Below are 15781 nucleotides of genomic sequence, written 5' to 3'. Positions count from 1 at the left end.
GTTTTAGGAAAACCCAGCCTCTTAAACCAGTACCAAAATATCATTTAGGGTTATACCGTGTTTGAAAGTTGAAGATACCATAGTTTATTTCTGAGTCATGTGAAAGAGGGAACAAAGAGGAACTTACTCCTATGGAAATTTGCTAATTCAAGTTTAGAACCCTTTTGAACTCCAAGTTTAGAATCCCATCTCGGAACCCTTTTCATTGGAAATTGTCTTTGAAAGGAAAATAAATGTATTGCAATCACTTGAATACTTATGCAAATCTTATCTAAGCTTGATGTTTTTAATGAATTTTTAGAAGGCCATGATTAAAGCAAGAAACTATGGTACAATTATGGCAGAAATGCAGTTTTCGGAACCATTTAGATAGCTCAAAACCCAACTTCTTTATTGGGTTGGTTAACCTTTGTATGGCTCAATTGCATCGTTTGTCTGTTTGAGTAATCAAGAGTTGTGGGAGGCTTTCCATAACATAAGTGCCTTCTATTCAGTCATTGTTTTGAGTTTGAGTTTGTTGGTTTGTTTTTTTAAAAAAGTGAAATAAATGTGCTAAGCCATAATAGGCTTGACATAACTCCTTTAACCTGTTTGTTAATGTAAAACTAGTGGGAAACTATTCCTCTGTTTCTGATAGATTTGCTGCTTTGTTTCAGTGAAAAAAACTGGGAGGGTTTTGTGTGACCATGGCACCCAAATTGCCCACCCTTGTATATCTATCCATATTGTGGATACTTCTGAAGGAAGTCTAAGGCTATATTTGTTTCGCATCTGCTCTAAGGCAGGGGTCCCCAACCCCTGGTCCACGGACTGGTACTGGGCCGTGGGCACTTAGGAACTGGGCCGCGCAGCTGGAGGTGCACTGAAGGCGCATCTTCCATCTCCAGGAATGCGGTAAGTCTGCAGGAAAAATCTACCCCCCAGCCCCACCCCAGTCCATGGAAAAATTGTCTTCCATGAAACCGGTCCCTGGTGCCAAAAAGGTTGGGGACCTCTGCTCTAAGGATTTTCAGTCGCAGCTCTGGCAGTGATGAAGGGGGCTTCCTCCAAAGTTACTTGTATGTATTTTGAGGGGAATAAGTGGCACAGTAGATAATATAGAGTGAGTATTAAATCCCAGTGGCCAGCTTTTTCACGCATAACATGATCTATTGCCTGCCACTTGATTCGGGAGAAATTATTTCATTAAATAATTCTTCATAGCTTTTGAACTCTTGTGTCTTCTCTTCACCTGCCCTCAGGATTCAGATTCCCAGGAGTCCTACACTGAGATGGTAGGCTTGATGTTACCCATTTCTTCTCCGAATTACAGCTCTTGCCTGGAGCTTCTTTTCTTGCATGTGTTAATCCTAAACCTTCTACCCTCTAACCTTGAAGCATTTGCTTAAAAAAAAGTTCTTTCCTTTCTCTACCAGTGAAGCTGGTAATCCTAACAATTTATAGATGCCTCTGTCGATAAATGTTGAATGAGTTTGTAAGCACTATATATATAGAAAACGTGTTTTAGCTAAAAGAATGGGTTAATCACCCCTTGATTTGTACACTGCTGGACTGGCTCAGCTCATCCAGAAAAAAGTTTGGGAGCTCCTGAAATAATGTTTGAAAGTTGCTTGGGTGTATGTGAGATTGATCAAACTAAGACATAAGCAAAATAAGATAGAGGCAGAATATGTGGGGAAATGAAGTATTCTTGATATAAGCCAGGGGTGTCCAAACTTTTTTCAAAGAGGGCCAGATTGGATGAAGTGAACATGCTGGAGGGCCGAACATTTTTCCGAACATTCTTTGAACAATTGCAATTAAATGCAAATGAATTATTTTATGCCAAGTTAATTGCAAATGGCATACTTTTCATTTTATAACATTAAGATCAACTGGCAGCTGAGTTTTCACTATGTCGGCAACCCGCGGCTCCGGAGCCACATGCGGCTCTTTGAGCCGTCTCCTGCGGCTACCAACCGCCCGGTGCGCGCGCACCTCTTCGAACGGGCAGTGGTGCGTGCGCACCTCTCCAAATGGAGAGTGGCACCACCCGTTCCGAGAGGTGCGCGCGCACCTTTCCGAAGGGCGGAGGTGCACGTGCACCTCTCCAAGCCGCCGCCGTCCGGAGACCTGCCGACGTTTGGGGAGGTTTGGGGAGGTGCGCGCCGGGGAAAAGGCCGCGAGATGAGGGGGGAGGAAGGATGGGGTGGGGGAGAAGGAGGCTTCCCGGGCTGGGGGGGAAAAGCAGAAGCGAGGGATCAGGACTCCTCCCGCTTGGCTGCTGCCACCGCCGCCGCTCCTACGGCCGCCGCCGCCTGCTCTCTTGGCTGGTTGCTTTCCGCTTCTCTCCCCCCGCCTGCCCTCCTTCCTGCCTTCCTCCCCTCCGCCTCGCCTTCCCCGCTCCCGTGTTTTCCCTCTCCCCGCCTCGGATTCGGGGTGATTTCCCGGGAGAGGGCGATGGGATTCCGGTGAGCTTTAAAGCCTTCTCGGTGGTCTCCGGCACGGCTCAGGAAGCGTTTCTGCGCCGCCCGGCCCGAGCCTTTGCCTCCTTCCCTCCCCCAAGCAAGGCGTCCTTTTTCAAGTTGCAAAACCAAGCGGGGTGAAGCGGGCTGTCGGGAAAGACATTCAGGAGGGTCCCCCTGGAGAGGAGCGGGAGAAGGAGGAGGAGGGAAAGGAGGAGGAGGAGGTGATCGACTCGCCCAACCCAGTCCGGGCCGGCCAGCCCCGTAACGTCCGAGCTCGCACCGCGGGCAGAGAGGCAGGAAGCCGAGAGGAAGAAGACCGCCAGGAAGCTGCCTCTGCAGCCGCCGCCGCCTCCTCCTCCACCGCCGCCGCCTCTGTCTCTGTCGCCGCCGCTGCTAGGAAGGCTGCCGGTGCTGCAGCCGCCTCCGCCGCCGCCACTGCCTCCTCCGCCACCGGGGCCTGACCCGGGGTGTTGCTGCTGGATCGCGCTCGTCCCCGCCGCGAGTCTTCTTCCTCTCGGCTTCCTGCCTCTCTGCCCGCGGTGCGAGTTCGGACGTTATGGGGCTGGCCAGCCCGGACTGGGTTGGGCGAGTCGATCACCTCCTCTTCCTCCTTTCCCTCCTCCTCCTCCTCCTTCTCCCGCTCCCACTCCTCTCCAGGGGGACCCTCCTGAATGTCTTTCCCGACAGCCCGCTTCACCCCGCTTGGTTTTGCAACTTGAAAAAGGACGCCTTGCTTGGGGGAGGGAAGGAGGCAAAGGCTCGGGCCGGGCGGCGCAGAAACGCTTCCTGAGCCGTGCCGGAGACCGCCGAGAAGGCTTGAAAGCTCACCGGAATCCCATCGCCCTCTCCCAGGGAATCACCCTGAATCCGAGGCGGGGAGAGGGAAAACGCGGGAGCGGGGAAGGCGAGGCGGAGGGGAGGAAGGCAGGAAGGAGGGCAGGCAGGGGGGAGAGAAGCGGAAAGCAACCAGCCAAGAGAGCAGGCGGCGGCGGCCGTAGGAGTGGTGGCGGCGGCGGCAGCAGCCAAGCGGGAGGAGTCCTGATCCCTCGCTTCTGCTTTCCCCCCCCAGCCCGGGAAGCCTCCTCCTCCCCCACCCCATCCCTCCCCCCAGCCCGGACCCCCTTCTCTCCCGGCCTTTTCTCCAGCGTGCACCTCCCCAAACCTCCCCAAACGTCGGCAGGTTTGGGGAGGTGCGCACGTACCTCTCGGAATGGGTAGCAGAGAGTCAATACGGCAGGAGGAGGAGCAGCAGCAGCAGCAGCAAGCAGCCGCAGTTGTTAGCTTTACCTCCGGGAAAGGAGGAGACGGAGGACGGCGAGAGCGCGAACTTGATGCACTTGTAGTAGGGCAGTGAGTCCCGCCAGGCCCGCCCCACGCCTGCGCCGCTCGTCTTCCAAGTTTGGGCAGTGACGTCAGGATGCGGCCCTCTCACCGCCCTCCTGCGGCAGACAGTCTTCTGCTTGCCACCCTCAATCAGAAGGGAGGGCCGCATTTGCACAGAGCAGGGAGGGCTGTTAGAGGGCCGGATTAAACCGCCCCGCGGGCCGCAAATGGCCCACGGGCCGGACTTTGGACATGCTTATATTATAAGCTTACAAATGATCTTAACTGTAAGTGCCAGGGGTTTTTTTTAAAAAAAATTCTAAGGATATAGTTTGAGAATCCTATTAGTTTCAAGGCTAATTGCAGACCTTCAAGTGACATGGAGGTCAAGAGTGGTTTTTATCACTACTATATGGCCATATTAGCTAGATGTTTGCTAGTTATTCATACCCCAGAGACATCTAGACTGGCGTAATATCAAACTTTCTACCTGAGGCTTTGAAAAACTTCAGCAACAATATTATGTAAAGGAGGAAAGCATTTTAGCTGCTGACATTGAGTCCTGTGATGATGGGAGTGCAACTACAACAAAGGACTTCCAGTGCCTGCATTGTTGGTCAATTAGGAATCATGTGTTTTTGCTGATGTAGTGCAAATCATCCAGATTTCAGCCCTGTGGCATCTGTTTTTGCCTTCCGCTGAGCAGAAGCACTATAAGAATGTATGTGTGGATTGCAGGAAGATTGCAAGTAGTGGTCATCTGTAGAACCTGTAAATGTAGATCTCTATACTATAGTGGTATAGAGTAATCAAAGTGGCATGCAGCACTGTCTCAAGGTACTTTTCCAAATGAAAAGTATTTGATGATACCGTTTTTCCAGCATTCGGCCAGTAAGCTGGCCTATATAAAGAAAAAGTCTGCTTCGAGGGAGAAACATTCTTTCAGCAGTTACATGTGCTTGGTCCAATTGTAGTTGTACATATTGCAGCATTGACTTTAAAAGCCGCCATAGTTAAGTCCAGGTAAAGCTGAATGTTTAGAAGTCATTGCAGACAGATGGATGCTCTGCTAAACAAGCTGTGTGGTTTGTTGAATGATAACCTACAACCCAGGTTTCAGCCCAGTTGTCTTCTGTTAAGGATAGTTGTTGAGTATTAGTACATTCCAGGATAGATGAAAGTTGGGCAACGTTTCTTTTGTTTCTGTTATAATACAATGTCATTTCCTTACCTCCTACTGACAGATGGTTTTGGGCTGCTGCTGCTGCCCATCTCTGGTAGAATACCCTCATCCTGAGGAGGTAGGCCATGTTGCCTGCATTCTGTCTTCTGTTTCGTTTTGCAGAGCTCTTTCTCTTGATTATTCGTTTCATCACATTCTCCTTTATATATTTGCTCCACGATATTCCAGAGTTCACTTTCTGTTAACCAAACTTTCCCATTTTAGATCTAGAATCATAGATCGAAGTCCAGTGCCTGACTCAGTGCATCTAAAGATTATCTAAGGAGGCTTCCTTCGTAGACATGTTTCTCGGGTGGCTGAATTCAAAATAAAAGTATATGTAAATCCAGGTCTTGAATTCCTTGAGCTATTGTAGTATATCTAATGGCTATTAAATGTTATGAATGGATTTGAATCGTTTATCCCAAGAACTGACGATAGGTAGCTCTAGCATTCCTTAAAAGATAGAAATATACAAGAGCCATAAAGTACTAAGAAACTTTACATCACTCTTGTTTCTTCAGTATTCTGGTATTGAAAGAATTGATGTGGCTTCATGTCCCCATAAGCCTTTTTTTTTTTTTTTGAGGATGGGTTGTCTTCAAGTCCTTCTGGACTCCTGGTGTCTGCCTGGACAGATCCCTGCAGCTTTCTTGGCAAGATTTAAGAAATAGTTTGCCATTGCTTCCTCCCTAGGGCTGAGAGAAAGTATCTGGCCCAAGGTCACCCAACTGCCTCTGTGCCTACGGAAGGACTAGAACTTACGGTCTCCCAGTTTTCAGCCTAACTACTACACTGGGTTCTTAAACCTAATCCATCATTCCTTTATGGTTTTATGTTTGCAAACTTTTTTCCCCTCTAAACTGCTTTGAAAGAAATATGGTATAAAGGATAAATTACTTAAAGGGCAATATGGATTTCTAATGGAAAAAATGGATTCCCTGCATTTGTTTTAGATTAAACTGCACGTACAGGGTGGTTTTTAAAAGTCTTCAATGATAAATGGTTCTTTTTTTTCCCTTTCTCCATTTTCATAGCTTGTTTTTGTAAAAGGTAAAAGAAGCCTTGAGAAGCTCAGTGTTAAGTTGTCCAGTGAGTTTGCAGATACACCCATGAACTTTCCCTGGCAATAATATACAAGTGGTTTGCCTTTACCTTCATTTAATATTTTCTAACTTCCTGGACTTAACCTACAGACGTGGAATTCCTTTGTAATCTCCCATCGAAGTACTATTCTTGTCTGACCAAGCTTAGCTTTGAAACTCAGACAAGATTGACAATGTGCTGTTACTGAGATTTATTTTTTTTGCCTTGAATTTCTTCCAAACAATTCCATTCTTTTTATTATGCTAATAAATTTGGTAAACATATATTACTAGTTAATTTACTAGCATATTTAATTTTGGGTTGCTACAAGAATTCAAGAATTCAGTTTATTTCAATAAGTACTGTATATTGAAAGCATTTTTTTTTAATTTGAAGAATCTTAAGAGAATTTGTCAAAATTTAAATAATTAAAACATACAGTAATTTCTATCTCACACTGATAAATTTAGTAAGCCTCTTGGGAGATCCTGGTTAGTTACACCGTGTACTCAGTATGTCTGTAAGTGATGTTAGGAAGGCCTCCATTTCTCTGAATTTTGGTTCAAGTAGGTGAGTCTGGATTTGCATCCTTTTTAGCTTCCACTTGTATTACTACAATCCCCATCTGATTATAGACGCTTGATACAAAAGCTATGGGAAAAATTCCACTGATTAGAAATTAGAGCCAAAACGAGATTAGATGGCAGATTGCATCTCATTTTTTCCCCTTTAATATTAGGGTTCAGACCACAAAATATATAAGAGAAAGGGTTGACGTTATCTTCTTCCCTCCCAAAGAAAATGCTGTTCTGATGAGAGAGGTTTATATTGGCAGGCAAAGGGGTCTTTGCTCTGACATGAAGAGCAGGGTGCTGGGAATTTTTCATTATGATTGTAACGTGAGCAAAGCCTGTGATACAAATCCTCCCCACGTATTGTGATCTGTTAATGTTGCTTCGAAAATGAAGAAAAATACAGGTACATCAAACACAAAAGATTTAGATTTGCTACCAGATTTCAGTTAGTTAGTTAGTTAGTTAGTTAGTTAGTTAGTTAGTTAGTTAGTTAGTTAGTTAGTTAGTTAATTTTTGGGACTTATATGCCGCCCTATCTCCCGAAGGACTCAGGGTGGCTAACAACAATAAAACACAATAATACAAATGTTAAAAAAGATTAAACTAACAAGCCCCAATGATATAATGATAAAATATTAAAAATATTCTATTTAAAAATCCCTATCGTCAGTCCAGGTCAGTCTGATGGAAGAGAAATGTTTTAAGGCCGCGACAAAAGGACCGGAGATCCGGGGCCATCCGGAGCTCAAGGGGAAGTTGATTCCCCAGGGCCGGCGCTCCCACAGAGAAAGCCCTCCCCCTAGGGGTCACCAGCCGACATTGTCTAGCCGACGGCACCCTGAGGAGGCCCTCCCTGTGTGAGGTCGTTCCTGGCAGCAGACGGTCCTGCAAATATCTTCATATGTTGCTTCATATGCCTCCTGCGTTCTAATCTGTAGAGTTCTCTTACATTTAATTGCACACCTTTATGATCAATCCAAGGTTTTGTTTTGTTTTTTAGAGTGGCAAGGGAAATATCTCTGTCTGTACCATAAGGTTCAGGTAGGAATACAGTTTCAAACAAAGCTAAGCAGGGTCATGCCTAACTAGTACTTAAATGGGAGAGTTCCAAGGCAGACCACGTCTGAAGGTTAGACTGTCAAGTTGAAAAAACACCCTGGAAAAATGCATTGTCAATCCACTCTCTTGTTGTTACTAAAGAAAATTACATTGATTAGGCCATATCAATCAAACTCCTCTCCAGAGCCCCAAGTGGTAAACTAGCTCATCCCCCAATTTGTTACGGGGAAGACAACACAGACAGAAATTCAGCCCGGTGAATTTAGAAGAAAAGAGAGCAGGCCCCTGACTGACTTTTCAACATACGTAAAATTTATAGATTGCCTCCATAATGTTCAACTCGCACTGTATTCCGGCTAAGAAAAGGTCAGAGTTCTGAACTTTACACTCATTTGCATTACATTTCATCATCCTGGTGCTTAGTTATCTTGGCTAGAAACATCCTAGAACTAATGTGACTCATTTGAGCTTTACTATCCGAGATAACCAATCATTCACCTATTGCAAACTATGACCATAAAAGTCTTCCCTGCCAAAGGTAGCACAACTGAGGTTATTCTGCTAAGCTTGTAAGCTGCCCTGAGTCTTCGGAGAAGGGTGGGATATAAATGGAATTAAAATAATAAAATAAAATAAAATATTCAGTGACATCTTCCAGTTTAATCACTTACCGCTCTTTCAGAACTATAAACAGTGCTTGAAATGGTCAAAAAGCATCATATCAATACAGAACCTTTGGTAATTTTTTTAATAATTTCTTTTTTTTTTCTTCGTTGTGAGAGCTCTTACCTCTAGTTTTCTGTTGTTGTTTTTTCAAAGATTCACAAACTCAGGATTATTGGTATCTACCAGGTCACCTCATTATCATGACTGGAAAGCACAGACACTCAAAATTTGACGTCCAGGGCTTCCACTTGTAAAACCTTTGCCCTGCTTTGTGGATAGCTTGTGCTAAGTGTAGAGGTTCAAATTATATATTAAATAATATATGAATATGGTATCCTATTTTAAAAATAAAGCAGTTTATAATTGGGTACAAATTTATCTACACTTTTTCTTTAGCTTCTGTACAATTTAATGTATATATCATTTTGATATAGTTGTATCAATCATATGCTCTTCCATATAAATTAATCCAGACTATATCTGGGTGGAAGTCTAATTTTATTAAGGAGGCAAAAAACCCAGTCTAAACTGCTTCAGGGTAAAAATAAATAAATAAATATAAAAATAAAATAAATAAATCTGTAAATAAAAGAAAAATTACTGGGGATAACTGAGACTAGAAATAAGAGACTAAACTATTCTAGAGACTAGAAATAAAAAATGCAAATTTTTCATCTATCTGAAAGGGTCACTTCCAGCACTTGATGAAAAGTAGATCTAGCAGTTCTATTTTGCAAGTGATATTTTGTTTGATAGTCAATGAAGCATGTGACCTAGTTTTTCTCCTCTATGAAGCATGAAACTAAAATCTAATGATTTTCCCTCTGTTGATTCTGTGTGGCATCTATAAAGCTGCTTTTGTACTGTTAATTATTTTAAGAAGAAAAAATTATGTTGATGTTGCTTTCAAAAATGTCATTCTTTCCCACCTAATGAACTGATTCTTGCCAGAAGTGACCCAAAGAGGTAGCTTTTTAAAAAGTATGTATCTTATTCAGGATTAACCTCTTTAGCTTATAAAATTGGTTAATCATTACTGAAGTGTATGATGAAAATTTTATTTCCTACTTTCCTTACAAGCTGCCGTTCAAAAGAAAAATATTTTTTCCCCTTTGTAGTGGCCAGTATCATCTGCAGAATGTTTATAAAGCTAGTCATTCATATCTGGGATCTTCTTTTCACTTCCAAAATATGAGACTTTCTTCTGTATTAGGCATCACATTGCATTGGTCTAGAAAGGGCTGTCTTAACATATAAGTGCCTTTTTAGAAATCTGAGAAACTTCCATGGATGGTGTGGGTGGTCAAAGGATAAGTCGCTTGCGCAAGAAATTCTGTACACAATACAATCAAAGGCATGCAAATGTGGATGTAATCCCATTTAACTCTGGGATTTACATCTGCATCTCCTATCCAGCTTTTCTGTTCATTCTTGCTTGGACAGAGACAAAAGAGGGCAGGTTGGCTTTAACAGTTGAGTAGAGAATGAAATTTCTGCAGGTCATGCAAACTACACTTGATGGATTTCCTTTTTTCTTCCCAACTAATAAAGCACAAGAGACCTTCCTCTTTGCATCCAGCCACCAGCCTCACTCATTCTGGCTATTTCCTGCCTTCCTATATTCCCCCTTCTTCCTAAGGCTAGCTATCACAAACACACTTCTCTGAGAAACGGCCCCATTCAACACAATGAACTTAGTTCTATTTGGACTTGAGTGGAGGGTTCTCAGTCCATTCCACCTCTCTCTTTTACAGATGTTTGTAATCTCTTTTATGACTCATGGACTTCAACTGCCAGAATTCCTGAGTCAGCTGACTCAGGAATTCTGGGAGTTGAAGTCCATGAGTCATAAAAGAGCCGAGGTTGCCTAGTCCTACAGGGAAGGGGAAAGAAAAGAAGAGCATTACAATGGCTTTTTCCTGAAAGGATTCCTATACTTCTGGATGCTAGTAGCATGGTTTGTCTGTTACATTTCCACCTTTCTTGTACCTCTCTCTACTTTTCTTGGGTTAACTTCCGTTGATGGACAAGAGTGGGAAATACATACATGCAGGGTTTCACTTCAGTCTGTTTTTCGTCCCGTTTGCCAGGTCAAAACTGAAATCAGCGTAGAAAGCAAACACCAGACTCTCCAAGGCCTGGCCTTCCCTTTGCAGCCAGATGCACAACAGGCCATTCAGCTACTAAAGCAGAAGAAAATCAATTACATCCAGCTGGTAAGGGGTTTTTTTGGGGGGGGGCTTTCAGTTTAATTGTCCCAAGTTTTGCTCATTTCTGTGCGTGCTCTCCCAGTACACATTGCACTGTTAAGAGTTTCCACTCCATTGTTATTTTGGTTTTATCTTGCCTTTGTTTCAACAGAAGCTGAACCTGGAACAGGAGACCATAGAGCTGGTCCACACAAAGGCTACAGAAATTGTGGATCTGCCTCGAAGAATTCCTCAGGATTCTGCTCGCTACCACTTCTTTCTGTATAAACACTCTCATGAGGGAGATTATCTGGAGTCAGTAGGTAAGCTGTAACCAAATCTATAGCTGAGGTAAAGGTTTCACTCTGCCCTTTGGACCTGGAGTGGGTATTTTCGCTATCCCCTAGAATGGTGTTGCCATCTGGGGAGGGAGTTTAAATCCTCTCTGGTGGGTTCCTTTTCCAAGCACCGCCACTAATTACAATTGGTCAGGGGTGTCAAACTCAATTTCATTGAGGGCCGCATCAGCATTGCGGTTGCCCTCAGGGGCCCAGGTGGGTGTGGCCTGGGTGGGTGTGGCCTACTGGGTGGGCATGGCTAAAGTGCGTATGGCCTACTGGGTGGGCATGGCCAGCTCTACATCGTTCGCATCAAGGTTGCCTATGGGGGCCTGGGCAGGAGTGGGACAGATCTGAGGGTCTCTGGGCCAGGGCCAAGGCAGTGGGGGCCGTTCCCTCACTGTTTCCAGGATGGCTTCGCGGGCCGCATGAAACCACTTCGCGGGCCGGATCTGGCCCCCGGGCCTTGTGTTTGACTTGTCTGCAATAGGTGAATCTCCTGGCACCCCCATTCTGGTGCCTCTCTACCTAAGGCTGATCTCTTATGCCCTGCTCTAGAAAAACTCAAAAGCAGGAGTAAAAACTTTCTACACACAGCCCAGGAAATGCAGTGCAAAAACTAAAGAACTAATGAACTTCATCTCAAAGGTGCTTTTTTTTTTCTTTTCAAAAGACAACTGGACTGTTTTTTTCCTTGAGGAAGCAATCATTTCAAAATGTCTTCTTCCTCAAGGAAAAAACATAGTCCAGTTGCCTTTTGAAAAAAGCGCCTTTGAGACAACCATGGCCTGGATGACTGTGATTCTCCATAGACATTTAAATAACTTCGTGCCAGTCCTAAAACAAAAGAGAGACTGGAATTCACAGCCCAGCACGTAGGAAACTTTTTAATGAGAATGTTTGTTTCTAAAATCAATGTCCAATTCATGGGCAATAGATTTTAGATATAATAAGAATTAGTATCATTTCGCCTATGCAATATATGAACAGTATACAAATACAACTGTATTTATTTGTTTCATCGCACGCTATTACGGCATGCATGGTCATTATTTCAACATAGGAATCAATTTTACAGGGGTCTAAGAATACCTGATTTATTTATTTTTCTCTTTCTCCTAGTGTTTATCTACTCCATGCCTGGTTACAAATGTAGCATCAAAGAGCGTATGCTGTATTCCAGCTGCAAGAGCCGATTGCTTGACTCCATAGAGCAAGATTTCTGCTTAGAAATTGCAAAGAAGGTAAGTCTTTCTCCTCTGGATTCATAAGCATCTTGAAGAAAAAACAAATTCTCTTCCGTCTAGCTAGACTTTTAGAGTTTCAAGCAGTATGAAAGAGAGTGATGTGGGGATCTGAAGACTGATTATGAGAAAATTACTCAGAAGCCACCAGATGGGTTGTTGGAAGGACATGCTAGAGACAGAAAACAGGTGCGCCAACAGCATGGACAACATGAAAAGTAAGAAAAGACTTCAATGAACTCATCTCTAATGAGAAGAAGAAATGTTCACGTCCTGAAAATAAAACCAAAACAAGTTTAGAAATGGCCCTGTGAAGTAGGAGTGCAGTGGAAGCTGGAAAGCTATGGGGGAAGAGAAAGGGTTAGGGGTTAGGGTTGTCCTAACAGGCAGGACAAGAAGCAACGGATGGAAACTAACCAAAGAGAGAAGCAACTTAGAACTAAGGAGAGGTCTTTTTCTGAGAGTTAGAACAATTAACCAGTGGAACAACCTGCCTCCAGAAGCTGTGAATGCTCCAACACTGGAAGTTTTTAACAAGAGACTGGACAGCCACTTGTCTGAAATGGTATAGGGTTTCCTGCCTGAGCAGGGGGTTGTACTAGAACACCTCCAAGGTCCCTTCCAACATCATCATCATCATCATCATCATAAAATACCATTACTGAGAAGAAAATCCCAATCTTAGTTGGGTTTCATGTTCTCAGTGGCCAGATCTAAGACTACTTTTCCTTCCTTTTTTTTGTAACAGATTGAAATTGGTGATGGAGCTGAGTTGACCGCCGAGTTCCTGTATGATGAGGTCCACCCCAAGCAGCATGCCTTCAAGCAGGCTTTTGCCAAGCCAAAGGGTCCTGTGGGCAAAAGGGGACAGAAGCGACTTATCAAAGGACCAGGCGAGAACGGAGAAGACAGTTAAACCTGGAGGATGAGTCAGCAAAGAGCTGTGAATGTCTCCCAGTCTCCAGCATTGCAGCTCCAAGGAAATCCACTTCTCTGCATTTGAGCCTGTCCACTGAACTCCAGAGCCTTTTCCCTACTTCTTTTCTCAAAGTCATGTCCATCGGTTTCATTAACAGGGTGGGAGGGTCGGAATCGGGGGACAGAGAGGAAGAGGAAGAAGATGGCATGCTCTTTTTTTTCTTTCCTTTTGCTCTGTGGTGATGTAAATCGAGGGGGAAGGGGTGTCCTAGAGCTTTTTGGTCTTTGTTTTTTTAAAATATTTCTTACAGCAGATGCTCCTGTTATTGCTTCATCTTGTGGCCTGTTTTACTCGGATTCTGCACCACTCAAAGAGTTTTGTATGCCTCTCATCCGAGAGAGTTATAAACTTCGATCTTGGCTGCTGTGACCCCATCAAGGAGAGGAAGCGTTTGTATGATAACAATAACTTAATGGCACTCCATCCTGTTAATGCTATTCCCTTACCAAGGGAGTCCATTTCCCTAGTATCTGACGTAGTGGTCAGTTGCCTACTAGTTTAGGCAAAGAGCAGTATGCTCCAGGGATTGTTTTTGAAGCAGGGTGGAGTTTGAGGGGACGGGGGAAGTGTTAAAAATTAGATTTCCTCCAAAATAGAGGTAGGTTGTTTGGATTTTTAGGAAACTCTTTGTTTCGCAAGCTACTGAAAAAGTAAAACTCATTTTGTTCAAGAGTCCTAATAATCCCATTCTAGGCCTTACTGTTTGTGGAAAAAAATATCGATCACAAATCCAATGACAGGTTGGATTTCTCTTAAAAGATGTTCTGCTTCCTTTCTGATTTGCAAAAAGCTAATTACACTGTCTTTCCTTCTTCCCTGCCTTGTGTCTTGATGACTCATTGTGTGATATTACAGCCTAGGAGTGGACATGGATAGTTAGGAACTGGGAGCATAATTGTTATTCTGCCCTTATTGGCAGCATTTCCACTTAACTACATCAAGATGGCAAGAATCACCTCACACGTAGCTCTCATATGCTTTCCCAGGCTGAGCTTTCTGTAAGTGCTAGCTTGCAGCCTAATACAACATTGATAAGATCATCTGTTTTCTGAGGTTTTCGTGGGTGTTTGTATGTGGATCTTTGGTCATTCGGGTTTTTATCTTGTCCTCATCCTAGATCAGGGGTAGAGAACCTTGACTCTTTTATGCCTCATGGACCTCAGCTCCCAGCATGGCTGGCTCAGGAATTCTGGGAGTTGAAGTCCACGAGTCATAAAAGAGCCAACGTTGCCTACCCCTGTGGACCTAGATCATGACGCCCAACCATTGCATCCCCTTGTCGTAGATGTTTAGTTATGTGATAGAGCTTTGCCAGGCCAAAGGAACATTAGCACTTTCATTGATCGCTGAATGCTGTTGAGCTCTGTTTTTCACAGAATGTACTTTGCCCAGAGGACCGTTCATTCCATGTGTTAGATACTGTCTGCCAAGACTAATTGTTTTAGATCTATGAGAACCAGGTGGAAGGAAAGGATAGCTCATGACATGAAATTATCACCCGTGTACATGATAGATGGGCATTTTAACTGCCAAGGAGTTTGGGAAGAGTCTTGATGATCAGCTTTGAAAGTCTAAAGGAGAAGCAGACAGTGACCCACTCACAAAAAGCTCAAGCCACAATTGGGATCTTCTGAAAAATCATGGTCTGCTTTTATGTCTCATGCAAGCAAACAATTCCTGCTGAAATTGCAAGCCTTGTTTTACAGAGCCAATTGTATGGTATTAGTCTGGGGGCCTTGGGTTGAGCAGCATTTGCATAAAAGCAAGCCTGGATGTGCTCTAGCTCACTCTTCTTTCTCCCCCCCCCCCCCGGTGGGACTGATCTGCAGTTCAAGAAAGAAAAGGTGGGCTTTGCCAAATTCCAAATATTCTGCATGGAAAAAAAAATAGAATCACAGATTCTCAAAATAGGATTAGGCCATTTAGACATTCAGATCCAATCCCCTACTCACCCAGGAATCCAGATGAAAATGTCTGTGATGGAGGTGGCGGTATGTGCCATCATTTCATGGATGCGAAAAGTCTTAATGTTAATTTTTCCTGATTTTTTTTTAAACTGTTCATCTTTTGCATCTTAAGTTTATTGGGAGTCCTTGAAACAGATGTCTTTATAATTGCGGTCTCTGTAGTGTTTTAGAAATAAACAGATCTTGCATCTAATATATAATTCTAAGATGATAATTAAATTCAAAGTTTGTCCATGTTCAGACAGCAAGATTCTGCTTTAAATAGGCACGATGCAGGGATCAGCAAATGAAACACAAAATTTCAGCATAACGCTGGTCAGTGCTATGATTTTTTTTTTAAAAAAGGGTGGTTCTTTGGACATTTTGAAGGCTCTACGTTGCTGATCTTTGGCACAATGATTTCTTTAAAAACTTTATTTTTATTGTGACCAAATCTCAAATCAGTTCAACTAAATCTAGAGATTATAATATTCTGTAACGTTTGGATTTGGACCTCTGCATTTTCTGCATCATATATGCAGAGATAGCTGTGCTACTTTCATTCTGTGTTTTTGTTGAGAGTGCTACACTCTTGTAATAATGTGAGTTGTTGTTTTGCCCTTTCCCCCCTAGGCAAGCTTTATATTTTAGGTTAAGTTTGTCATGTATGTTTTCTTCCATGTATTGCATTCTCCCCACCAATAAGA

The 15781-nt window shown here is 43.5% G+C and overlaps 1 protein-coding gene across 1 annotated transcript in view; it reads left to right on the top strand.

Annotated features, from left to right (window-relative positions):
• Window positions 1-15020, top strand: part of TWF2 (twinfilin actin binding protein 2) — a 69640-nt gene extending 54620 nt beyond the window's left edge. The window contains exons 6-9 of the mRNA XM_083353415.1: window positions 10469-10594; window positions 10740-10890; window positions 12028-12149; window positions 12898-15020. Coding sequence (XP_083209541.1) covers window positions 10469-10594; window positions 10740-10890; window positions 12028-12149; window positions 12898-13065 — 567 coding nt within the window. The 3' untranslated portion in view covers window positions 13066-15020. The remainder of the gene's footprint in view (window positions 1-10468; window positions 10595-10739; window positions 10891-12027; window positions 12150-12897) is intronic.
• Window positions 15021-15781: the final 761 nt, after the last annotated feature.

This window comes from Vipera ursinii (genome assembly GCF_947247035.1).
Source record: "Vipera ursinii genome assembly, chromosome: 2".
Lineage (NCBI taxonomy): Eukaryota > Metazoa > Chordata > Lepidosauria > Squamata > Viperidae > Vipera > Vipera ursinii.
Note: the sequence above shows the minus strand (reverse complement) of the source record. Positions and strands in the feature narration are given on the sequence as shown.